Source organism: Falco rusticolus, chromosome 5 (genome assembly GCF_015220075.1).
Source record: "Falco rusticolus isolate bFalRus1 chromosome 5, bFalRus1.pri, whole genome shotgun sequence".
Classification (NCBI taxonomy): Eukaryota; Metazoa; Chordata; class Aves; order Falconiformes; family Falconidae; genus Falco; species Falco rusticolus.
In genome coordinates this window covers 82,197,591-82,222,682 of record NC_051191.1, presented here as the reverse complement: position 1 = coordinate 82,222,682, position 25,092 = coordinate 82,197,591, and the positions used below count along the sequence as shown (strand labels likewise).

Genomic DNA, 25,092 nt, shown 5'->3' with positions numbered 1-25,092 from the left:
GCTTGCTTTGCATTATGTTCCACAGAGAGAAATTACTGCGCAGAGCCCTAAGCGGAGATCTTCAGACCAGGGTATTTTTGGTATGGCTGTGGATATATGAGACCGGACGCAGAGAAAGGGACGTCTCGCCTTATTTGAGCTATCTAATACTTAGGCATAAAGTCTGAGTTAGTTGTCTAGGATGTCTCTTTTTTTTTAGTAAAAAAGCTAGGCACTGCCAACAGGTGATTCATGCCGCCCTGTGGTAGATCTAACAGATAGGCATGGTGACTCACCCTAATAACACTAGTATGCCTCCACTGGCGGTGGGTTTGCTGAAGACATCTAACTTCCGCATGGGTAAACTTAGGTGAGATGAACGCTATCTCAGGAAGCAATTTCTGCTGCCATCTCTCACCTTCCTCTGGAAACACTTCCAGTGAGATGCGTGCAATGACTTGTGAAGGAATGTGCCCTTCAGTATGAAGCAGGAGCTCTGAAATGAGTATCGTGAAATGTCAGCAGCTCTGCCCATGTACTTATGACCAGCTTGTAAGGGAGTAGCTGTCAGACCTGGAGTGGCAGCCTGGAGGATGTCAGGAGCAGAAACCCACCAGTCTGAGTGCTCAGTTTGTTTTCACCCACAGAAATTCAGTTACAGACCGAGATCTCACTGGTTCCTTTGAAATCCACAGAAAAGTTTTATTTATACCCGAGGAAAATTTTGCCCTTTCAGAGCAAAGCAGAGTGATCAAATGGCCAAACCAACGTGAAAATAAAAACAACCTCCAAACATAGTAAACAGCATTATTGTTTTGGAAATATGTGATTATGGCTATTATGACTCATGACTATTTTAGAAGAAAAAAAGATTTTTCTAATAGCATTAAGTATAGCCTTCATGCATAGGTAAGGTACTTTTTTTCAGACTACCAAAACCAGGGAAGCTGTCAGATGTGCTGTATCTTTAAATCAAATGCACAAGCATGCTAGATGTGAAGGTTGATCCCTAAATTTCTATTTATTCCAAACCTGAAACTAGCTGATCTGTTGTCTGTTCAATAGATCCCAATCTGACCAATATTACAGAAGGGATCAGTCCATGAGTTTTTAGAGAGCTGAGGGAAGTTGCTCATGTGCACATAATAATCTGATCTGATTATTAAGGGTCCTCTCTTATGGTTGTATTAAAAAAATGAGTAGTTGCTTATTTGAACTTGTTCTGTCACTAGCAGAGAGTTGTCTTCAGAAGTTGAAATTAAATATGTAGAAACTTCTTTAAAAATACTATGCAGATTTGTACTAATGGTACTGGTGTATTTTGCCAAATACACAGCACATTACGGGCCTCTAGTGGTAGAAATAAATACATATATATTAAGATCTATCCCTGTAACATTTCCTGATGGTACTTATTCCAGTCTTAATAAATTGTGTAATGCTTTCTGTTTATAGATTTGGCCCGCTAGTTTGCTCACTTGAGGGAAATTGAAATTCTGCAGAGGTCAGGGATGTCGGTGACGATTTTCTGTTAATTTGAAAACCACGATGAGAAAGTAAACTAGGTTAAAAAAAAGTACATGGTGTATATATATAGCACTAGTCTTGCTCAATTTCAAGGGCTACTTGCAGCAGCCAGAAGAGGTAGAATGCAAGCCCTCGCCGTGAGTCTGACAGGTTGCAAACTTGCCACAGCATGTATGCTGAGGCTCAAGCCTCACCCCTGCTTTGTCTGCCAAATCAGTGTGTGCACAGGACCCCACCAGTACAGCTCAAAGCCTGGCCATTGCCTGGGTAGTATCACCTCCCTGAAAACCTCACAGGTGTCAGTTGTCCAGCAGCACACTCCTTTCAGTCCTTGTAAAGGAGCATACCATCCTGCCAGGCTCTTCTGGTAGCTTTTAATGCTTTATTTGCCCAGCACAAATTTATTTGTCTTGCACAAAGTACAAGACAAAGACTAATCAACTCCCACAGGGTTGTTTGGTGGTTTGTTTTGGGATTTTTTGAGAACTACAAATTTTCATTAATATTAAGAATTATACTTTCAAACATAGCTTCATTTCTGAGATAAACATGATGTGAATTTGTACCTCCCAAGGCTGGACTTCTGTACCATTTCCACTACCTTCTTTCTTCTCAAGCTTGTGTTCAAAAGAAGCCGAGAACTGCAGGTGAAGAGCAGAAAGAGATGATTTGGAGGATGTGAAGGTAATGATTCCTGTATTTTGCATAGTATAAAGTGGAAAGTGATAATGAAACCCAAAGAGGAATGGGGCTGTGGGGGAAAGTTATGTCTGCTTGGTAGAACAGAGAGAGGAATAACTGCATATATTAAACAGTGATGGTAACAAGGCCAGTGGTTGCTACACAGTGTCTCTAAACGGAAGGATCTCAAAATACTGCATAAATGTTAGTGAGCTAGTAAGGCTCATGGGTGGCCTGTAAGGAAGTTATCCCTTTTTTGGGGGGATATATATATTTTATCCCCTATTTTGCAAGAGTGATAGCAGTGAAAGGGTAAGTGTGGCTTACACAGGAATAATTGAGAGCTGTGGGCTGTAGTGGACTGGACTGACACGGTATAACCAGGATTTAGGATCTCCAAATGGTAGTGCATGCCTCAATCTCAGTATTTTACTACATTTTTAAGGGGATTAATGGCTTATTAAATATTGTTGACAGGAGTACTATATGTAAAAAACGTGAGGAGTGTCAGAACTGATTAAATCACAGAATGGTTTGGTTGGAAGGGACCTTCAAAGATCATCTAGTCCAACCCCCAATTTAGATAAATTATTCCACTCTTTTTTTTTTTTTTTTTCTACTTAGGTACTCTTGATTGGGCAATGGGATTCATCACTAGTCACTGCATTTTAGTGAAGAGTAAGCAAATTTAAGAGGCTTCAGACAAGAACAACAGAAATGCTATATATTTAGGGAATAAAGAGCTGGGGAGGAAAGGATAAGCAGACTGGAAAAGGCCATTCTGGAAGACAGGTGACTGAGGGTATGTGTAATCAGAATCTACATCAAAATCTCTGTGGCCATGGAAGAAGTGATGGCAGAAGAGGGTAAAATTCTGTTGAGGAAGACATTCAAGTCAGAACATCATATTTGGAAGTGAATGTGTAAGATGCACATTTCTTTGGGTCCTCTTATCTCTGCTTGTCCGGTAGGGGAGGAAGTATCTGCATTGCTGAAATTTGTCAGATATAGGAAAAAAGAACCGGCTCATCCTTTCATACACTCATTTATTTATTGCTTGCTTTTGGCTTTCCTTGTTACACTCATCTGTCCTGTCCGGGTGATGTGTGAGTTGTACCATTTTGGTACAAATAGCACCAACATCTCTCAAACATTCCCACTTGTAATCCACAGGGAAATTCTAGCAATCTGCAGCCACAAGCTTGGAAGCAATCACTTTTTCTATTACCTGTATTCACACACCCGCTTGTAGCTATGTTTGAAGAAAACAAGTTCAATGTCTTTAGTTGCTGCCCAGTGAGATGAAATCCAGTGACCTACTGGAAATCACATCCAGTTCATGAAATTTTGTGGGAAAAGGGAGAAGTCCTACCAAACAAGTGAGTAGTACCCAGTTATGACAAAAAATTTCCTTCATTTAGCCCAATAGCCCAGTTGCAGGGCATTCTGTCGTTATTGCTAAGCCAGCTTATACCACCTTTTAAATCACATTGGGTTTTGACACAGATGCAGTTGTTTAATGCTCCCAAGCACAGAAGAAGAGCCTGTGATGTCTGAGACATGAATAAAGGCTCATGGCTACATGGCAAAAAAAACCATTTGGCTAATAAAATAACTGTCATCAGTCCCTAGTCCACAACTGAGCCCTGGTATCTTCTGACAGATAATATGGCTGACTTCCAGGTAGCTCACGGGGAAGGAATGTTTGCTTAAGATCTACATAATATCTCTGATAATCCATTTAACCGATGTGTAAGGGACCCAACAGAAGTGGTTCCCTGATACTGCTGAGGGATGGGTTATTCTATTAATGAAGGACCACAACCGGTGTATCCCCTTCATGACTAATCACTGCCTCTCATGGGGGTGGAAACTTTCTTGCCTCCCCTCCGCTGCTGAGAGAATTCTCTTGCAGTATCACTGGCTTCCCAGAATCTGACTGCAAGCATGGAGATGTTACATTAGGCATATAACTCATCACCTTTTGCTGTGGCAGTTGTTGTTTGGCCAAGCCATTACTCCTGGTGAACAGGGCTGGGCAGATGAGGCTGTGAAATCCCAAAGGGAATCTCTTTGTAAGTGGGGCTGGAGGGACCTACTGATGAATTATGAGGAGGGCAATTATGGCACTGCACACACCAGCCTGATGACTACTTATGCTGGCAACATGCTTTCACTTTATTAGTCCTAAATGCATACTTTTGGATATACTCTTGCAGGGAGCAGCAGGAACCCTTTAAATCTGTGGTTCTGCCTTACCTAGTTAGTATACATGTAGAGCTATCAACCTGGGGCTCAGCACATTATTCTAATTTGAGTGCAAACCTTTTTGGTTTTAAGGAAGCCTGTGAACATTTTTTTATTTTTTTTTCAGAAACATGTCCTTTTTCTTCTATCTGCTTTCTTTATACCATTAGTTTGGGCATCGTTAGCTATACAGTCATTATATCATGTTATAACTGTCTAAATCTCCTCATGACAGAAAGTCATTTGGAAGGCTTCCTTGGTATGTTAGATGTGAAGGGAACAAGCTATACACCATCCATTTTTTTAGCAAACAAATGAGACAGAGGTATGTGATCTGCATACTCAGAAGTAGTCTTTCTTTCCAATGTCAGTGTCTGCCTTGTTACTGCATTGTATCTCCTGTGGCAGAGATCAGCATTTTCCTCTCAGCAGGGTAGCGTGTTGACTTCCAGTTAGGAGTATGCGCTATCAGTAAGAGTATTTTTCCTATACTGGTATATAGAAGATTGTGTCCCAAAGCACTGGAGGACAACAAGGACAACAAAATTGCAAGCCCAGGAGCATGTACAATCCTGAATGGATCAGTTCCAAATTTCTTACAGCAGTTAAGATAGGAAAGAAAGCTGAAGTGTATGGCAGCTTCAAGTATACTGAGCTACCAAAGCAGGATTACTAGTCCACATCATCACTCAGGATTTGGCCTATAGCCTGTAAATACGACAAGACCTATGACTATAGGCTAGGTTAACTTTCCCTAGTATGTAATGCTACGTAATGCTCTTGTAGGGGAATGGAAAGCAGTGGGTTTCCCATTGCTGCATAGTGCAGCAGCAGGAGAGCGAAATCCTGCATGTTACTCAGGCTAATTTGTTGTCACCTTTATGAGGACCGTACTAGCCAGCAACAACAGTGATATTAATGATGCTTCTCATGTACATATTGTGTTTTATCTGAAGATCTCCAAGCATATGTAAACAGTAATTAAGCTTCATAACACCTCAGGGAGTTACAAAGGATTCACGTCACTCACTTTTAAGATGCAGCTCTGCAGCTGTTTGACTGCATATGGCCTTGCTAGTTATTGACTGGCCTAAGGAATCTGCCAGAACTGGAGTCACAGCTGCATCATTTTTCTGCAATAAATGGAGGGGCATTAGCATTTTTTTTCCCCACAGTGATCATCCACACTGTTTTCATTGCTGTAGTAGTGGTATATAAAATCTACTGAAAGTCCTCCCCAGTAAGGAAGTTGCCACTCTTACAGTTTGAAGGAAGGTACGTTGCCTCAGTAAAGTTTTCACATCACTATGCCTTTTGTTGTGAGCTATATTAACTCAAGGCGAAGTCTTCTATTTCACAAAGGCCATGCACAGATAGAGATTAAGGATGAGCCATAACAAAACCGAATCTTTTTTGCTCTTGTAAATGTAAGGCAATTTCAGGAAGGTGTGTGCTGTTTTCCAAACAGTAATTGCATCAAAAGGATAGATCAGAACGTTAGGTACTACCTATTGGCTACACAATCTACCATTAGAAGTTGGAAAGTCAAATTGTTAATTTTCTGGCTCCTGTAAATATCTGCTCTATTTGGCTTCCAGATCACTGGGAGCAGGTGTAACAGATCATTAAAGGAGAAAAGAAGATTTTGCATCCTCAATTTTTATTGCTACTATAAGTACTTTGGAAGTCGCTGCATAGGGAATTGAACCCTGCAGAGCTTGCAATCTGCAAGTTAGACAGTCAAGTGCTTTGCAGGCATGGGCAGGATAAAGGTAGGAATAGGAAAAAGGGGAATAGAAATTAAAGTGGTAAGGGTTAGGGAGACTACCTGGTTTGGCAGTTACTTGTTGACCACTACATGTCAGTGATTTGCAGCATAATTAGAGCAAAAGATTTGAAGATGAGAAGGAATGAGACAATGACCATACTCATTTCTATGGGGAGGTTTCTCCAGGTGTAGAGCTGAAACAGAAAGGGGTGAAAGCATGGCAGCATCACAGAGAGATTTAAAAAAGACTAATCCGATGTACACGTCTTTGCAGAGGGAAGATGATATGGGTATCTTTCAGGTGAACAAGAGGGAAAGATGTCTTAGACATTCAGAATCCCCATGAGACTGATAGATGTTGGTGTGGTAATTCAGAGCATCTGATTTCAAAACCAGAGTACACATTATTTGCTTTTAGTGACAGCATTTCAATTGCAAGAGCATCCTCTTTCCTGTAGTGGGAACCCCAGTCATTTCTAAGTGGCCTGCACAAAATATATGCACCATTTATATCTCTCTTCAGCCTCTGAAGTAGCATCTAGTATGACTGACATGTTTGATCAGCTAGGTGCATATAGTGGAGGAATATCAGAAGGCAGGGTACACGCAGGAAAAAAAATCCCTTCTCCAACAGCAATGGATGTTCAGTGACAAGTACTGTTATGTACTTTCCCTTCGATAGGAACAGCTGGTCAGAATTAATTTCTCAGCTCAGTGCTGTTGGTGGTTTTGTGTGGGAGTGAAATGGAAGAGGAAAATTCTCAAAAGAACTGAAACATTGAAATATTGCAAAGAGAGAGGTTTATAAAGGTTTTGTATTCCCTTGATGGGAATACAAGAGACAGGGGTCATCATTCCAGATCAGACAACCACAGCACTGTAGCCTTATTACGTGGATACTACACTACTGCAGCAGCAATTAAATGTATGTTCTGTCCATGGCTCGTGCATGTTGTAAATGCTGTGACATCTGGTTTTGGAGACTCACATGCTGCTTATAGCACAGGCTTTGAGCAAGCTAGTTCATTCCGTGTGCTTTGTAGGTATCTGGGACTGGAACAATATTCCTGGCATCCCTTGGTTTGGAATTCCTCCCTCCAATTTTATTTCTCTGACTGAGAGTTCATCATCAGTGACTCTTTCTATAGCAAATTCAGAGGGAGGGGCAAGTCCAGACAGCCCTTTCTAAGACTGACAACTTATGGCAGATAAGGAGGTTACTAGAGGATCCTATTTCTCTGTGCAGCTGTTCCTGGGTCTTGGAGTCTCCAGTTCAGAACTGGGCATATAAAGCTAGGTGAGATGACTCCCAACCTGATGTCTAAATAAAAGCTCATCAGCTCCACCTTTTCTTTCTTGTGGCTTCTCACTTCTGGCCAAGACTGTAGCATAAAAACCTTGTTTCTATCACCATCCCTAAAGGCTGCAAGGGCTTTTATGAGGCTGTTATTACTTGATTGGTCAAGATATAATTTTGAGCTCATTTCTGGGAGGTTTTTGAATGACATTTGGGATCAGCATTAAGTCACTTCTCTTTACTAGTCACAATAAACTCTGAAACAATACTGATTCAAGACATGATGAATAGTCAGTAGATTTTGAGATGAATGTCAAAGGTTTCTGAGTTTTCTAGGCCTAGAATTTGATTGGGAATGTGTTTCTGGAGGGCTGTTTCTGGCTCCTACAACCAAGACTGCGGCTTAGTCACGAAAGTACATAATGAGATTCTTACCTCAAAAAACTGGTCAAGTAAGTAGGCAAGACTGACAAACGGTGGGTATAGAAGCAAAGAGGACTCATTTCACATGCTGATACATAGCTATCTAGTGCCACTGGAGATGCTTTAAGATAGCTCTGATATCCATGTGGAGCTCACAGATACGGCACAGAACCTGCAGGAATCCTTTGCCTACTGGAGCAGCAGGAGGTCAGGTGAGATGCCTTAGGGCACCCTGAACGTCCCTATGTGTGGGCAGCTGAATCCGTCTGGACAGCTCCCTACATATAATAGAAGCAAAATTAGATGTAGACATGTAAAATTTAGGTGTCTTCTAAGATGATTCCCACCTAAAATCACTTGCCCAAGGTCACAATAATGGCCTTGGAGCCAGAATCAGAACCCTTGTCTTGCACCCAAATGGGTGAATTATAGCTGACATGGCTGTATGCTTAACTGCAGGTCACCTTCACCACACTCCTGTGAGATAAGCAACTTTTCCTTCAATTTTAGAGATTTGGGAAGTGAGGCATAGAGAGGTTGAATGACTTTTCTGGGACCACAGAGTATACTTCATATATTGTATGCAGAATAATTAAGCTGAAAAATCTGTGCTGGTAAAATTAAAATTCTGGTTTTCAACACCATAATTTACACAAGAGCTGCTGTAACCTTCCAGTCCTATGCATAGAGATAGGCTGTTCAGTACCTCTGCCAAAACCTTGCTTCTTGTAGTCTGTGCTAAACCTTCCCAGGTCTGTGCAATTGGTTGCATGGTGTATAAGCGAGGCAATCAAGAAACAGAATCCCTGTGCCAGCAGGAGCTTCTTCCTTCAACTGCTTCACTGTGCATCTTAAGAGATTCTGTTTGCTCTAAATAGATATGAGTTTGGATTTTTTCATGCACAAGAGCTTCGTGGACTAGACCTAAAATATACTGAAAAATCTGGTTAGATTTTCAAAGTGTTTAATGATGGTTGATTGTCACCTGAAATCACTGTATTTCTGCAGAAACATATGTGAGCTGGTAATTGCATATTAGCAAAACAGAGTCATTCAATTATTATTCTGTAGGAAATTCTATTGCTGTAAAAACATCTATTATTATGTTACCCATTGTTGAGAGAGTACTCATAAAACCAGCTGTTATTTATTTCTGTTGTTAGCAATTCAAAGCTGATGTTATTGTTAAAGAGCATGAAGTAAGGGAGATTACATGAACCTCTTTCAACAAACACGTTCATGAAGATGCCATTTCAGAAGTTCAGAGCTTTCTTTGGAGGACTGTCTTTCCAAGGAGCAAGGTAGTGCTTCATCTGCTGGTAGGATTGAGAATATGATCCTGTCCTTGAACTTCTCATGATTTAGGTATACTTGTTTAAACCTTGTTTAGCAGAAATGCAGATGAATAAGATGAATATGAGCTGAATAAGAAATTTTGGGTTTTTCACCTTTCTTCTTGTGCTGTGGCATCCACAGCTCTGACATTTGCGTCTTATTGAAGCCTTTCTCCAGCTCCAGGACCCTCCATGCCAGATGAAGCTGATCAGGAAAGGGCCACCTGAGATGTATGCTGCAAACTAGTGGTGCACATCTTCCTTTGGACTTCATCTCTGGTCAGGTGGCATAAGTTTCATACATAAATTACAAGTTATTTAAAATATCTGCATATAAAACACTGCATATGAATATCTGTATGCATAAAACACGAGAGGTTTGGTTCAGTTAAATTGCATATGAAGTTCATTTGATGTGATTCAGGTTTTCCAAGGGCCAGGTATATGCAACTTCTAAAAGGCATCTGGCCACCTCGGATCTTTAAGTGCTTGCTGGTAGTTAAGGTTGTGGGGCCTTACTGGTTAGATATTCTTTGACCCAGCTTGAAATTCCTGCTGCTATTATTTGGTGTTTTGTTGATTTGGTGATACCACTTGAAGGTGTGTTCTGCTGCAGAAGAGATCTTGTCTTTCAGTGCTTTCACTGTCACCCCATGTATCCCTGCAGTTTAAAAGCTGATAAAGAAAGTAGTTTTGCTTGATTGGTAAGCTTAGTAATTTTTTTTCAGGCAGATTTGTTGTTGCTTATTGGTGTTGTATGAGCATGTCTTACACCTTTGTCACACTGGAAATCAGCATAAATGCGGTACCATATCTGAGACTTTCCTGCCCTGTAGGACTTGCCCTGGATTCAGTGGATAACTGAAATAACAACCTACTAATGGTTTAAAGATCAGAAAAGAAAAAGTTAAGTATTAAATTTTATGTAACAGCTTGATTAAGAGCAAGAAGGTGTTCTCATTTTTCAAGCAATTTTATCTATAGTAAAAGAAACTTTTTAGGTGGGTAAGCAATTTTGATCTAAGAGAGTTATTTAAATTGATCACAGCTACAAAGAACATTGCTACAAGAGATGAGGTTAGAACTCATTAGATTTCGGACTTCAGATATGTGCCGCAGTACATCTCTTTCGTATGGAATGTAGGTAGGAAAAGCAAAGCACAGAGACCTGCCAGATCTGATAAGCCTCTGTTGTGGTGTTGAGAGCATCACTATGACATAGCCTGGATATCCAGATGAAGCTGGCCCACTGCTCCTCTTCTTTCTCAAGTATTGAAACAGGTCTGTTTTGTTAGTTTGTGCTTTTAGTATAGTTTTGTTTGGAAGCAACAGCAGAGGACCAAATAACAAGACCTGCATCATTCAGAAGCTCTCAGAACTGGTTTACTGTTGGTATTTGTTATTGATAATGATTTTGTGGCAAACACCCATGTTGTATGCAGGAGATGTCCAGTTTTAAAATTAGAAATATGCAATCGTTTAGATCTCTAATTGACTTGTCAAGCTGTCACATATTGTATATAACTGAGTTGCGTATTACTACGGCTGTAATCCATGTTCCTGCAATACCCTTTTTTCTTGACAAGTCATTGAACGAAAAATGCCAATTCACTTTGGCATTCAGAGCTTCCCTAATACTATTTCAGTGAAGGAGCCATATTTTTTTTCCACTGAGTGTTTGCTGAAACTGAAAGCCCCAACAGCTTTTGTGTGTGGTCCCCACAGAACTGCCCTCACAGTTGTACTGACATCCATCAAAGCACACCCATTCCCAGAGTGTAAAAGTACCATGTTACTGATGTCATCTCTCCATCTGCCAGCCGTGCTAGTGAACACCTGCAACAGTACCACTGGGAACACTTCAGGAACAGGGCAGGTTTAAAAAAATGAAATATGCCTCATGGTTGTTTTTTTTTAATTTCAATTTACATGAACAACAAAATACTCTGTCCCAAATGAAATGTGTTTGTGAAAAATTAACTTCAGCTGATTATTTTTCATCAGGGTAAAAAAGTTTGATGGAAGATTTTGTGCCTATAATTCTGAATATTAAACATCAATATAAATATCTCAACAAATACTACTTAGAAGTTACCAGATGGAAGTAATAAAATACATTCCCATCTACACATAATAGACAGATAGAAAAGGCTGGTCTGATTTATTATCTCCAGTGATTCACACAGATAAATCACCAAACCTTTTTAAGGACTTGGGCACCAAAACTTTTGAAATGAAACCTGTTGGATAATGAGTAACTAAAAACTTTGAGAAAGGGCTTTTTTAGGAAATCTGCAAAAAATGGTATGTAAAGTTCACTATCGTTGTCTCCCTGAACTTGAATCTGCTGGATTCATCCAGCATCCTGGATCAACAAAATATCCCCCAATATGATACCAAAGGTCAGTCAAACCTTCTCCTAAACTGGGTTGACCTTCTGACCCTCCCACCCCCAAAACGCAAAGCCTGCACCCTAAATCACCTTCTCCAAAAGTATCTGTTTAATTTCTTTCATCGTTTCCCCACATGATGGAAACACCAGCAGCATCAACAGTGACGTGTTTCAATGAAAAACTGCCACCACATAGTATGTCTAATTATCCTGCTTTCGAAAGCTAATCTTTGCTGTTTTCCCCTTCAGAAGTGCTTATGATATATACGGTGACAGACACAATGCAGTGGTACAAGCTATGATGCTACCCTCTTTTTCCAGAGTTCTGCTAATAACTGTGCCCACTGGGAAAAAAAGAGGGCGTAGCTACCCCCCAGGTGCAGGTACACCTCAGATGACCAAGCAGAACGCCATCGCTTGGCTTTGCGTTGTTTCTTGGTGGGACGCGGCCAGGGTGCTGGTTCTGCATTGGTACCCGCACATGGGACTGAATCACATGCACTGCAATTTCTGACTGGAGCCACTGCTGGCTAAGGCTCTGCGTGTGTTTCCTTGATATGGTTGATGGAGGTCACAGAGGGGGAACCTTTGTATCACTGTGAAACTCCTCAATTTTCTTTTCATATATCTTTAAAAACAGTAAAAGCCACTCCCACAGGGACAGAGACTGGATATGAGGGGGTGACTCCATCTGAGTTTGCTCTGCCTTCCCTGAGTGAGTGGGTGGGTGGGTGTTCCCACTGTTCTTTGCTCCCTCATTTTATGGTTTGGACATATTTTGAGCACACAAAAATCTCATTGACAGCCCATTGTGATGGGCTGAAGGAGTGTTCCAAACAGATTGTTTTCCAGGGTCTTTCCCTGGCATGATTCCTCACCTTTGACTGTTTGCAAAGCTGTTGTAACGTGTCCTGAAAGAAACCTGCAGAAGAAATGCTGGGCTGGTTCCTACTTGGCCAGGCTCCCAAGAATGACACTACAGGTCAGTGGTTCTCTCCTGTGGAATCCCAGTCCTCTTCCGCATTCATTTTCCTCCTCTTTGTAGTCCCCTAATCTGATAAATCATGTGGGGAGAGGCAAGAGGAGGAGGGGGAGGAGTATGTGATGTAACCTCCGCTCTGGCAAAGTTACGGAACAACACCACGCCAGGGTGCCTGCAGCTCACGGTGGTTTTGTGATGGGTACCACTGGGAGGCTATGAATCGTGCTTAAGAGGCGTGAAGATCCACCACATCTGCATGAGACCCAGCAGGTGATGTACTCACCTCTCTTGCGGAGAAGAAAGCCGAGAACAACACCTGCTTAATGGCACACACTCTCGCAGCTTCTTGTTTTGCTGCCTGCCACGTGTGCCCACAGTGAGAGGAGCGGCGGCTGCGTGCTGAGGACACCCCTGAAGAAAGGGAGGCACAAAGCCAGCTGCACTGCTGGGGTAAGTCTGATCATGCCTCCTGGGTTTGCCCGTCCACCACAGGCTGTCGGTTCAGGGGAAGCAAAGGCAGTGGAGTGAGCTGGAATGGGTATGGATTGTCTGAGGGCATGTAACCGCGTGAAATCCCTGCTGGATTGACTCTGAGCCAGCTGATAATCACCGACTAATCTCTCTGCTGGCAGATTCTGCCCAGATTATGAGGGCGTGGGGGTGTCTGTGTCAGGTTGTGTGTGAGCGGTGCTTGTGCTGAGGGTCTCGGGTATGTGTCAGAGAAACACACCAAAAAGGAGTTTGACTGCAATGATTGACAGCAGGAGAGAAATTTGTGCAAGTATGCTTCTGTCACCAGGCTGTGAGGTCTGCAGACAGGGAGGTGTAGCTACAGCACGTCTTGTTGCTTGGTATTTTTCTCCAGAGTACATCTGTATAAGCTGGGACACAGCAAAGCCTTGTTAATTTTAATACATTTTATCCAGATGTGCAAATTTAAAATACAGTTGGTAAACAGTGCAAGGCACGCTTTATGCGTTTGTAGTTCCAGCAGAACTATATGGTCTGGGTATTAAGCCCTTCATATTCATAAGGCTCCTTAAAACAAATTTATATGAGTGTAAGAAGCCTTACATTAGGCTACAGCTTTCCCTGCCATGTGATGCACAAACTACTGTGCTGCAGGGACCCGGTGGGCACAGGAGAGTAGGGGACAGGTCCAGAGCAGGTGTGGGTACTTTTATACCCAGCAGCCTATGAGGAGCCAAAGGAGAAAATGTGCTTTTCTCAGTACCAGGAGGAGATGAAACTGGGAGAAAGCTGGTCCTGTGCGTTTGCTGGTGGGGAGAAGTAAGGCAGGTAACACAAGCTGTTCAAAGTAACTGCAGTAAAGTGTTTTCTAGGTGAACTTCTGAATGCCATTGGAAAGGTCTCCTGCTAAAGGAAAGAAGGGAAGAGGAGGAACATCATATTATATATGAGTATTCTACTTTAATATACTGTATTATAGAATATATACAAGATAAACAAACTTAATGTATAAACTGGGCCTCAGAAAGGCAAATAACCAACATAGCTCAGTTAACATCTGTAGAGTTGCAGCAGTACTGAAGTAATCCCAAACTGCCTGCTAACACGGTGAATCTCCAAGAATGCCTGCAGAGGATGCCGTTATGCCTGCTGGTGTGTGTCCTTGCAGAAGTGTTGTGCCTACACTGCTTTAGAAAAAGTATCACGTGATTGATTTCCCAACACGGTACACAGAGCTCCTGGCTCTGGTATTTCACATGCAGCTAATCAGAGTATTTTTAGAGGTGAACTTCAACAAAATATCAAAATCTGGAAATAGAAGTTAAATAGCTAATCATTAAAGGAGGGTTCTCTTCCTTCCTTTTTTAAACATGACTCTAATCCTGGTCCAAAATTTAAATTTCTACAGAAAGCAAACTATTTTCATTAGCTGTAGTCCCGAGTCTTTGTCTAAGGAGCCTCCTTATTTAAAACTCAGTCAAGGCTAGGATCAATGGGCTTAATCTCATCCAGGGGATGCTAATTTTTAATTTCTTTCCAGAACTTGTGATGGCTTCAACTTGGCAAAAGACTCAGGAATTCTACAATTGGGTCCTTGAAAGTGGAGGTAGGTAGAGATACTGTCTTAAATAGAATTTTCCACATAAATAGCCTTATCATGAAGAACAAACCTAGAAGGAACAGGATCCTGTGAGCCTACATTTTTTTTGGCTAAGCAGATTTTCACTTTTCCTTCTCCATGATCATGAACTTCCCTCAAGTCTTGAAATATATCTCAGGGACACTCCATCTGGATCACGGTAAGGAATGAAGGGATGGGGGATTTCCGATTTCCATGGTTGGGAACTCTCAGCAGCTTTCTGTTCAATGTACAACAGGCTTTGACAGGATGATGAGCAATATGTGCTCAGGATTGCCTTAAGTCTGGAATATTAAAGAAAGCGGAATTTTAAAAATCCATATTCGTGTGTCATGGGAAAGCTTAGTAGACCAAAGAGGTAATACTTTGAGGTTTAAACTCATTGTGAAGCCAGCAAAACCTATTATCAAATGAAATATTGACAGAAACTACTCCTCAGTGTTTGAGATCTGACATTTTGCAGTTATAGGAGACTGCAGATCTTCAATAGCTAGAGGTTCTGCAGGTCCATTTGGTCCCACGGGGCTCTGTTGGATCCCCAGATGTAAGGAAATGCCAACAAAGTGGAATGAAGGTAGAATGGAAGGCCTGCATGGTGGCTTTGACAGGAGAAGGACTTGGGGCATAGTGCTCAGGCTGTCAATGTTTCAGGACTTGAATTTCAGAAGAGTCTAAATTGGGATTCAGGACCTCTGATGGACTGTTAAATCCAGAAGTGGAATATCAGAGCTCTTGGCAAAGCCCATAACAGGAATACTAAAGAACTGGGAGGTTTAGAAGGGATGGGGCTTAACAGTGTAATGTAGACAGGGATGGCATTTAAAAAAAAAAACAAACAAAAAGCAAACCTTGAGGCCCACAGACTCACCAGTGAGCCAAGGACTAAAATTCAATAGAGGACTTTTGCAAGGAACCCAGGGCTAGAACCGTGAGAGGGATCTGGGGCTTGGAACTGGCAGGTCAGGAAGCAAAGGGAGATGCTGAGGGAGTTTAGCAGAGCAGTGACCACAATGGGAATAGGAAGAAAGCATGAATGGGAACTGGGGCATTTTTGCAGATGTAATGTATCCTGCAATATGATATGATCAGGGATGACGCAGGATTAGGAGGTGACATGACAGAAAATCTTTTGAGCTTCCCTTTGCTGTAGGATTAAAGAGCATTTTTGGCAGGGAGAAGTGTTTTGTCTTTTTCTAGTGAAATGGCATGCTTTAAGAGAGTCCACCCTATGAGTAGACATAAAAATGAATGTGGAGAATTTCAGATATCCTGAGCATTGTGGGGCAGGGAGGAAATAGCACCAGTGACTGAAACAGTTTTATTATTTAGCTGTCAAGATTTACATTCCTGAAGAGCCAGAAACGGATGGGTTTGTTCTGCGAATCCCTGCTGCGTATGTCTTGAACTTCGTTAGCCCGTGTGTGGGACAGTCTTGCAGCCTGTGGTGGGGGCTCCAGCTCATGACAGGAAAGGTCTGTTCTCTGCTGTGCTGTAGAAGGCTGGTGCTCAGCAGAGCAGTCTTCTAGTACTACAGTCCCAACCCAAATGCTATTCTAAAGCCTTTCAGCAGAGTCTGGTACACACAGCTCCAGGGTACAAGAAGGACTGTGGTACTGTTTTGTACAGACACAAGATACCAATTTTCTTTTTGCTGGAAAGCATGCAGAAGGGAAGTAACTAAATATATTTGCCATCCAGTGTGCGGGATCTGCCATCTTTGGCTGTGTGTTTTGCTTTTCAGATCCAAGGACAGACCCGTGGCCCCTGGTCCACTCTCCACTTCCAGTCACACTTCTCTTTGCCTCCTACCTCTTTGTCGTGGCACTGGGGCCCTTCTACATGCGTCGACGGAAACCGCTGAAGCTGCGAGGCCTGCTGATTGCCTACAATCTAACCATGATGACATTATCAAGCTACATGTTTTACGAGGTGAGGAGACAGGATTGGATCCTAGGTAAGCATCTGGGAAGTGGTTGAATGCCAGAACCTTTTCAATGGCTTTTGTTGATGGACTGTAATGAAGGGAGTGAGAGCCAACTTCGACATGTCTATTATACCACAAGAGGAGCAGTATTGCTCTGTTGAAAGTGTTGTTTCTGAAGCATACCTCATTTCCTCCCATTTCTCGATCTTCCTCTCATTAATAAAATTTACATTGGAAGGTTCCTGGATGGACAAGTTGAAAGCTGAGATCTCCCCCATAGACAAAGAGCGTACAGAGGACATGGAACCTCCTCATTTTGTCTTGGGTCTGGCTGGTGAGGGCCACGTCTCCGAGAATAAGAACTGCTTTTCTAGACTTACGCAGTCCTCTCCAAGAGTGCCAAGCACACTGCAGCTTCCTGCTGCCGAGAGTACTGCCGACACTGTTTTCTGCTTGTTCTCAGTGCATAAGTCTTTCTACAAGCCGTTCCCTAGTTCAGATAGGCTGCTGAAAACTCTTCAAGGGAACATGGCTGAATAGGTTTGAAAAGCATGTTGTCGACAGTTTTGCCCTTTTAGTTTATAATACAATTGTTGCATTTAGTTAAAGCAAATTGCATATTTTTTTTTTTTTTGAACAATTACTACTTGATCTGAGGACAGGTGTGAAAATTGCTTGTCTGTGCTTTGTTGCTGAGTTATGTGGGTTACTTGGTCCAGGTTTTGGCATTCCAATTAATAGTCAAATGCAACCAGCCAAAACAAAACAGTATGGGATCTTTGCAAAGGAAAACAGTGTATTTTCAGAGAGATTCTGAAGCCTAGAATTCACTATTCCTGCTGAAGCATTTTTGAGCACTCCAGTGGTTACACAAAGAGTTACAAATATGCCCAGACTGAATTTTCTTTTTTCAGATTCCAGTAAGGATGTGCTTTGTTTTAGGTTTTTAATATTTGCTCAGCTGTATAAATTGCATAGATTTTCTGTCAGTGACTAGCAGATTAAGACCCTATTACCTTAGCATTAATATGCACATCTTTTAGAACCGATGGTGTTGAAAAGAAAATGGATCTCTATTGCTTTTCTTTTGTTTCAGTTCCTGGCAACTTCAATCTTGGATGACTACAGCTACCTGTGTCAGCCAGTGGATTACAGCCAAAGTGAACTAGGAATGAGGGTACAGTTCTATGCAAAACTTGCCTTAGGCCCAGCTTCACCTGTGGGTATGCAGATTGTTTTACTTATAAATAGCAATTTGCATGCCTAAGAAGGCTTGTACTCCAGTTTGTTGCTTGTAAACCTGTTTCAGCAAATTGATTGCTTCAACAGTTGCATTTCGCTTTAGTTGTCTATAAATTAATCATCTCAGTCAACATAGCCATCTAAGTTTCCTCTTCGAGGGAGACAGGGTGATCCAATCATCTGAAGACAGATTTCTAGTATAGATATTGCAAATTACCTCTGAAACGTATGTGACTCATTCAATTGACTATATAAGGATTCTGGGTGATCACTGTCAACAAGAAAACAAATTTTTATATACTCAGCTTCACGTGACAAATCTTAGTCAACATTTCTTTTAGCAGAGGGATTTAGCTAAAACCGTTCCTTGTCTGGTCATAACTGCGGGTGGGGGTGGGGGTGTCTCACCAGCTTCAGCTTTTCAAAATGCTGCATAAGTTTTTTCTGTTTGAATTCAGAGCTATTCTGCTTTGGCTCCGGATATAACCAGGCTTTGAACAGATGCAAGCACGGATATTTCTTTTCAGGTTTTCAGATACTTGTCCTTAGGCTAGAACATTTTCTGAGCAGCTCAACCTTGCCTCATCAAAGAGCAAGCAACTTAGCAAACCAATCATCTGACCAGCCAAAGCAACCCTGAATGCCTTTCCACGCCCCAGATCAGCAAAAAATAAAACAAGACCAACCAACCAAACAACAAAAAAGAAAAAGCAGTAGCTGTAAAAGAGTCCCTTAGTTTTTGCCCTTTGCGGTCGATCCCTGGTGGGCAGCGCTCACACAGCGCACAGTTGGAAATCTCAGGCAGTGAGACTGAGCGATGGTTTTGCTTTGAGGTCTAACAGCGTTTCCTTGTGCTGCCCAGCAGATGGCAAGAGTGTGTTGGTGGTTCTTCTTCTCCAAAGTCATCGAGCTGCTTGATACGGTAAGGAGGGCTCAGCTCGCTTGCACAGTGGGACTGATGCTGTAAATAAATCACTTCCTTGTCAGAAAAGGGCAGGGTGCCAGAAGCTAACGTCCTCAGTTGATCCTGTATTGATTTGGTTGACGCTTTTCAGTAAATGCTGTTTTCATGTGTTCTGCTCTGCCTGTTTGTGGGAATAAGGCTGATACTGTTAAAGAAGAGGGATTAGCTTCAGCGTGCTGGTTTTTGACAGCGTTTGGCCTGCAAGAGTCCAGCACCACCACTGGATATCATGCCACTAGGCTTCCTCAAAAGCTCTTTTCCAGAAGAAAAGAATCACTGCTGTCCAGTTTGACCACCTCTGTCCCAGTGGCTGCAAGTTCGCTCCCTAGCACCCTTCCTGCGGGCAGGCATTCCCTCCTGACCACAGTGCTAGGGGAGAAGCTTTAACCTTGGCTATTGCCCGATGGTCCCCCCATATCTCAGCTACCAGTTGATTAAGGCTGCCAGGCAGTATCTGCCCTTGCCTGTCTGGCTGAGTAACAGTGGTTAGTTGGGCAGTAAAGAAACTGCAAATGTACAAGTATTCGTCCTGGCATTTTTTGCTACCACAGATTATCCCAAAGTTGTGGGTTAAAGGTTTGTGTCCTGCGTTAGACTGAACATTCACCTGAAGACAGTACCATTTTATAGCTTGTCTTCAGGTCTTCTCCTATTTTAAAAAAGAACTAAATGACTGAACTAAGGGAATCCCACCTCTCTGCTTGGTCAGCAGGAGAAGCAGTATCCTGGCCTAAGACTTCACATTCTAGTGCTCTTTAGGGTGTGAGTTGACAACACACTGACTGAAAGTGGATTGTCACGTGGAGGCCTCCTAGGCCTGTTGCCGTTGGGTTGACCAATCCTCTCTGTTTTCATCAGCAAGAAAAGCAGCTTTTTGCCCGTCCTGAGTCCCTGAAAAGCAGATTCACTTTTTGTTATGTGTGTCTGCATGTGCACGCTGAAATACAGTGACCTGACATGTATACATCTGCCAAAAACATTCTCTTTACTAATGCATATTTCAGAAGGGTTTGGGCATTCAACACAGCACTTTTTCTGTAGATCATTGTCTGGCATTGTTAAACATCTAACCTATGTCCTGAAAAGGACCAGACCCACACAGCTGTAAATTGTATGGAAGCTCAGTCAGAGTCTCAGATGTGTCCTCTTTGGGCCTTGGGTCTGAATCCAAAAGGAAAAATAGTTGGGGCTTTGTGGAAAAAAATCTGCCTGCTAATTCCTCCCTATTCCAGATAATACAAGATCTATGGCATGTGTTGAATTTCACCAGTTTTTGTCAAGAGCAGAGGAAATGGGTTTGGGAAATTCAGAATCACCATTAACTATTTTTTATCAGTTTTCTACTGTAAAATCTTCTTTTTAAACACATCAGCTCAAGATTTTCCTTTGTCTGGCTTCTTTCAGGTTTTCTTTATTCTGCGCAAGAAACAAGACCAGGTGACTTTTCTGCACGTGTACCATCATGGCACTATGCTGTTCAACTGGTGGTCAGGTGTCAAATACGTGCCTGGAGGACAAGGTATGCTTCTGGAGACACCTTGTGATTCAGTTTTCTTCTTGCTGTGGAGATAGCATGAGCAATGCAGATGGGCTGACTGGCAGGTAGGAAGCTCACCTGCCTCCAAAGGTGTGGGAAATGTACATTTCAGCTGATACTATCTGCTCAGCTCTTTGGGCTATTTAGACTGCTATGTTCACTTCATCCAGGCTTCATCCAGAATGAGAATGTGCCCACAGAATGTGGCCAAACAGAAACAGTAACATCCTATACAAAGTCTATGTATATGTCCACCCAGACCACATTCGGCTGGGCCTGGTGCAGCAGCCCAGGTCCTGGGTCTCCATTTCCTGCTCTGACTGTGTCCAGCTTAGTCCTCACTCCCCATTCTGGTCTGTGTCTGGGCTGCTTCTCCTTTTTGCTCCACCAAAAGAGAAGCACCTGAGTACTAGGCCACTATAGGTAGTAGGCCCTACACAAGACGCTGGGGTATTCTTTTTTGGGAAGCCATTTTGGCTACATGGCCTTAACACCAGAATGGTATGAAACACTTAGGTCAGAAATAGTATTCTCATCTGCCTTTGAAGCTCTTCTCTGTCTCTGAACACTAGATATAGGATGGATATATGCTGAAAGGAGAAGGGAGAATATTACCTGCTTCCTAGGCAGAGTCTGAAGGTACACGTGTAGGGATGATATGATGTATTTTGAAAGCATCGTCACAATGGCTGTGAGCTCATCACAGTGTTAGTCTTGAAATGCTTGTGTGACTTGTTCATCCTGACTTCTTTACTCCTCAGCCTTCTTTATCGGAATGTTAAACTCCTTCGTACACATCTTCATGTATGGCTATTACGCCCTGGCCAGCCTGGGACCACAGATGCATCGCTACCTATGGTGGAAGCGTTACCTAACCATCATGCAGCTGGTAATTAGTTCCATGTGTTCCTCTCTGTACTTTGTGTGATGGTGCGATGGCCCCTGCTGTCTGTCTCTGTTCTCTTACTGGCTCAAGTCTTCTGTTTGCTGGCTATGGAAATCACAGTGTCCTCAGGTGTCCTCATGTACCACTGTGAGAGGTGAACTGACTGGTGTCCTGCTTTGAATAACTCAGAAAACCAGCAAGAGGCTTTCACTGACCATATCAACTAATAAGACCCCACCTTTGTAATGTGAAGGAGAGAGAAAAATTGGCAACTAGATTTCTCTCTTTGTTGTATACGGTAGCCTTTTCCCCTCTGGAGCCCTGAAAACAGAGCTTGGTTTCGAGAGGTGTGGGGCAGTAACTTGGGGAAACTTTGGCTTCTTGGTAGGGCAGGAGTTTGGGCAGTTCATTTTGTTTCTTCAGAAAGGAAAATTATGTCTATACTGCAGGCAAATGGAGGCGAGTTAAAAAAAAGAAAATCCCTTGGGATTTTCTTTCCCTCATCTCTGAAGAGGTGGCAAATCCTGACAATCCTGTGGCTTTGCAAAGACACAGCATAAAAACAATGTTCCAGACAAGAACAATGATTATAGTTAGGCATTTGTGAGAGTTAATTACACACAAAGAGACATTATGCAAACAAAAAGTATGCAGTTACCAGAGAAAAGGAAGAAAAGATAAGGTGTATGTAAAATAGTGGTGCACTGAAGGCTGGTCCGGAATTCTTATTTATCCTGAATGGTGAAAGCAGAAAAAGTAAGTGTTGCATGAGATGAAAAAGTATTTGTAGTGCAAAATATAGCACAGGAAATAAGTTTTTGTTTAACATACTTCTGGCAGGTAGAACTCATTGCTTCAACGTGACAGTAAAATATTTTTATTTTTAAAGGATTAATGTTTGAATGGATAACAGTAGCATTTTTAGTTCCTCTCTGTAAGATAAAATACAAATCAAAATAATTATGGGTATAGTAATCTGATTACCAATGAGGAAGAGTCTTCCACCTTTAGTTTCCATGTTCCAAGATCTCTGTTACCGGCCCATGGCAGAGAAATGGCACAAGGGCAGTGGTCTGTCTGCTCCTAGGCAGGAGAGGCTGGATTCCAGACCTGCTCCCTACAGCAGTGGGCAAGCCTCAGTGTTTGGTGGATGTGTGACACCCCTTCATGTTGGGAAAACACTGCTGGGCTCGAAGCACAAGTTTTTCAGAGGTGTCAGGAGAAGCAAGCAGGTGATGCTCTGGGTTGGGGACACTACTAGTATATTGTGATACTCTTTAAGATGTCCCTAATGGTCAGTTGATATATGTCTTATGTAGGTTCCTTAATCTGGCTGCTTCTTTTTTCCCCCTCTTCCAGTGCCAGTTTGTGGCCATTGCTGCTCATTCTTCTTACAACCTCTTCACAGAATGTCCCTTCCCTGATGGCTTCAATGCTGCAGTCTTCCTCTACATTCTCAGCCTCATTGCTCTCTTCCTACACTTCTACTACCGGACCTACATTAGGGGAAAGCAGGAGAAGCTGACTTAAAGAAAATCAAAGAGGAAAGTGAGCGCCGTCTGATGAACTTGCACATTTTCTGCTGCTTCTAAAATGATTGGATGAAGAAAACTTATTTGAGGAGTGCATGTGAGGCTCATGTGTGCAGACTCACAGTTGCCTTCCAATATCTCAAGTTAGGGAGAAAAAAAGAATGACATAAACTCAGGGTTTAAGGTACTGAGGAGCACACTTAATTAAGCTGATGCAAAGCCAAGCCAAGTAGTCATCAGCATAGCAGCCTTTGTGAAATTAGCACCAAAAGATCTCCTCCTTACCTTCCATCTGTTAGCTCAGTTTGCAAGATCTAGCATCCAACCATGACTCCCTGGCCATGTCTTAGGTTGTAGAGAGTTTCTTCGCATTCATAAGACTGTTTCAGCTTTACTGTTCTAGATCAGGCAGGATCAGGTGTCTCCAGCCTTGAAAGTAGTGTCCAGGTAACAGCATCAGCCAGGAACTCACTGAGACAGCAGGATGCCCTGACCTATATGCTGCATCCCAGCCTTTCCTCTTAAGGATGCTCTCCCTGGGACTGGGGTGAATTACAGCTATATGGCCCTGATGGTTTAACTTTATATTAGTATAAGCATGAAGGAAATTTGTCTTTACATTGTCCATCTGGACAGGTGCCTCTGTTCCTTCACTCTTTTGAAGCTAAAGAAAGCATTATTATTAGCACCTTCATCCTTAAGTAACAAACTAATACAGTAAGAAACATCATGTACCGTTTTCTGGAATGCTTGTTTGCCTTTGGTTGCTCTCATAACAATAGAGAGCTTTTAATGCATGAAGACTACTTGGAATCTCTCCTTATAGATGCCATATTTTTTAATAGAAAGAACAGATTTGTGGTTCCCTATTCATAACTTTTTTACTCTACTTTGTTATTATTGTTAATAATATTATTATTGTTATTTCAAAATTTTGCCTCTTACTACAGATAAAAAAATTTATGCCACTATAAGCAACCAGCTCCACTAACTAGTTGTACAAGTATTAATACAAAATGTATAAAGTCAACCCACTGGCTAGCGCAAAGGAGCATAGCTCCATTGACTGTAGCACTCACTTGTTGGCTTCTTTTTTGCTCCTAAATCGATTACAACTAGAATTTGGTATTTATATTCACCTGCAGACAGTTAAATACTGTTAAAGTTTTGATCTGCTAGTGCTTTGAAAATCCTAAATTCAGGTTTTAAACTACAAAGTGGTATTTATTTATTGCATTCACCTCTGTTGATTAAAACAAGTATTGTGAAGTAGTGATTTTTTCACAGTTGAAATACAAGGCTCTTGAAGGAGGGAATTAGAATTAGTAACATGCTGCATTGCCATTGCCAAGCCAAATTCACCTCAAATGTAAAGAAGTCCAACTCCTCTGGGAACGTCCAGAGGATTAGATGCGAGCCTGAACCTAGCAAACGGATGTACACAAAGAAAAAAAATAAAAAAAAATTATGCTCTATACCAATCTGGTTATGCAAAATAAACACAACTTGTTCATTACTGGTCTGTGTTCATATGCCAAACCTCTCCTTTAGCTACTACATGCACATGTATAAGATAAAAAAGTTGTCTTCCATTCCTTGCTCTCCTTACCTTCACACACATACACAAAGGATTTGCTTACATTACCACTATGACACATCATAAATGTCATTCCTTTAATTTGGGTAGTCTTTCTTCTGATTTTCACTGGTGACTATGAAAAGTAAGCAGGGCTTATTTTACGTCTATGTGCTAGCTTGTTTTCTTCCTGTCAAATAGTTTTCCACACTACTTACTATATAAGTTGTACTGCCTTTGCATACTAGAATGCTAGTTTTGTTAGAGCTTTAAATAATAAACCTCTGGGTGGGTCCTCCATTCTTCCCTTTGTTTGGTAAGACAGGAAAAAGAAAATCTGCTGTGTATCTAACATACTGTGTTCATGTTGAGGTTTCCCCAGAGGCTCCTCCGGCACTGAAGACTTAATACAAGTACAGCTGTTTCATTACTCCTGTCCACTTAATAATTCACTTATGGCCCTATGCTGCTTAAACCATCAGTACGTTTAGCTCCCTAGTTTCATGGTAGAGCATAGTTCCCTGCAGCTGTCTGAATTATCTATACTTACAAAGAAATCTAATTAATTAAGCTCTTTTGCCTATATGTGAGGGGATCACGAGTAGATCTCAACCTCAGTTTCTGCTCACATAAGCTTTTTCAGATTGTAGTTACTAATTTCAAGGACTTCACTACTTATTTTATACCAGAG

At 41.9% G+C, this 25,092-nt stretch overlaps 1 protein-coding gene across 5 annotated transcripts; it reads left to right on the top strand.

Annotated features, from left to right (window-relative positions):
• Nucleotides 1-7,264: 7,264 nt before the first annotated feature.
• On the top strand, nt 7,265-24,341 carry LOC119148869 (elongation of very long chain fatty acids protein 4-like). 5 transcript variants are annotated; one of them, XM_037389495.1, is made up of 9 exons: nt 7,265-13,080; nt 13,974-14,051; nt 14,642-14,707; nt 16,482-16,669; nt 17,761-17,841; nt 18,772-18,828; nt 20,275-20,389; nt 21,169-21,296; nt 22,653-24,341. In XM_037389495.1, exons 2-9 carry the CDS (start codon nt 14,048-14,050, stop codon nt 22,821-22,823), a joined length of 810 nt encoding a protein of 269 aa, XP_037245392.1. In that variant the 5' UTR covers nt 7,265-13,080; nt 13,974-14,047; the 3' UTR covers nt 22,824-24,341. The 5 variants fall into 5 exon arrangements, with proteins under 5 accessions (XP_037245392.1, XP_037245389.1, XP_037245391.1 ...); XM_037389492.1 differs by having other exon boundaries at nt 13,974-14,707; XM_037389494.1 differs by having other exon boundaries at nt 7,265-14,051.
• The last annotated feature ends 751 nt before the right edge of the window (nt 24,342-25,092 follow it).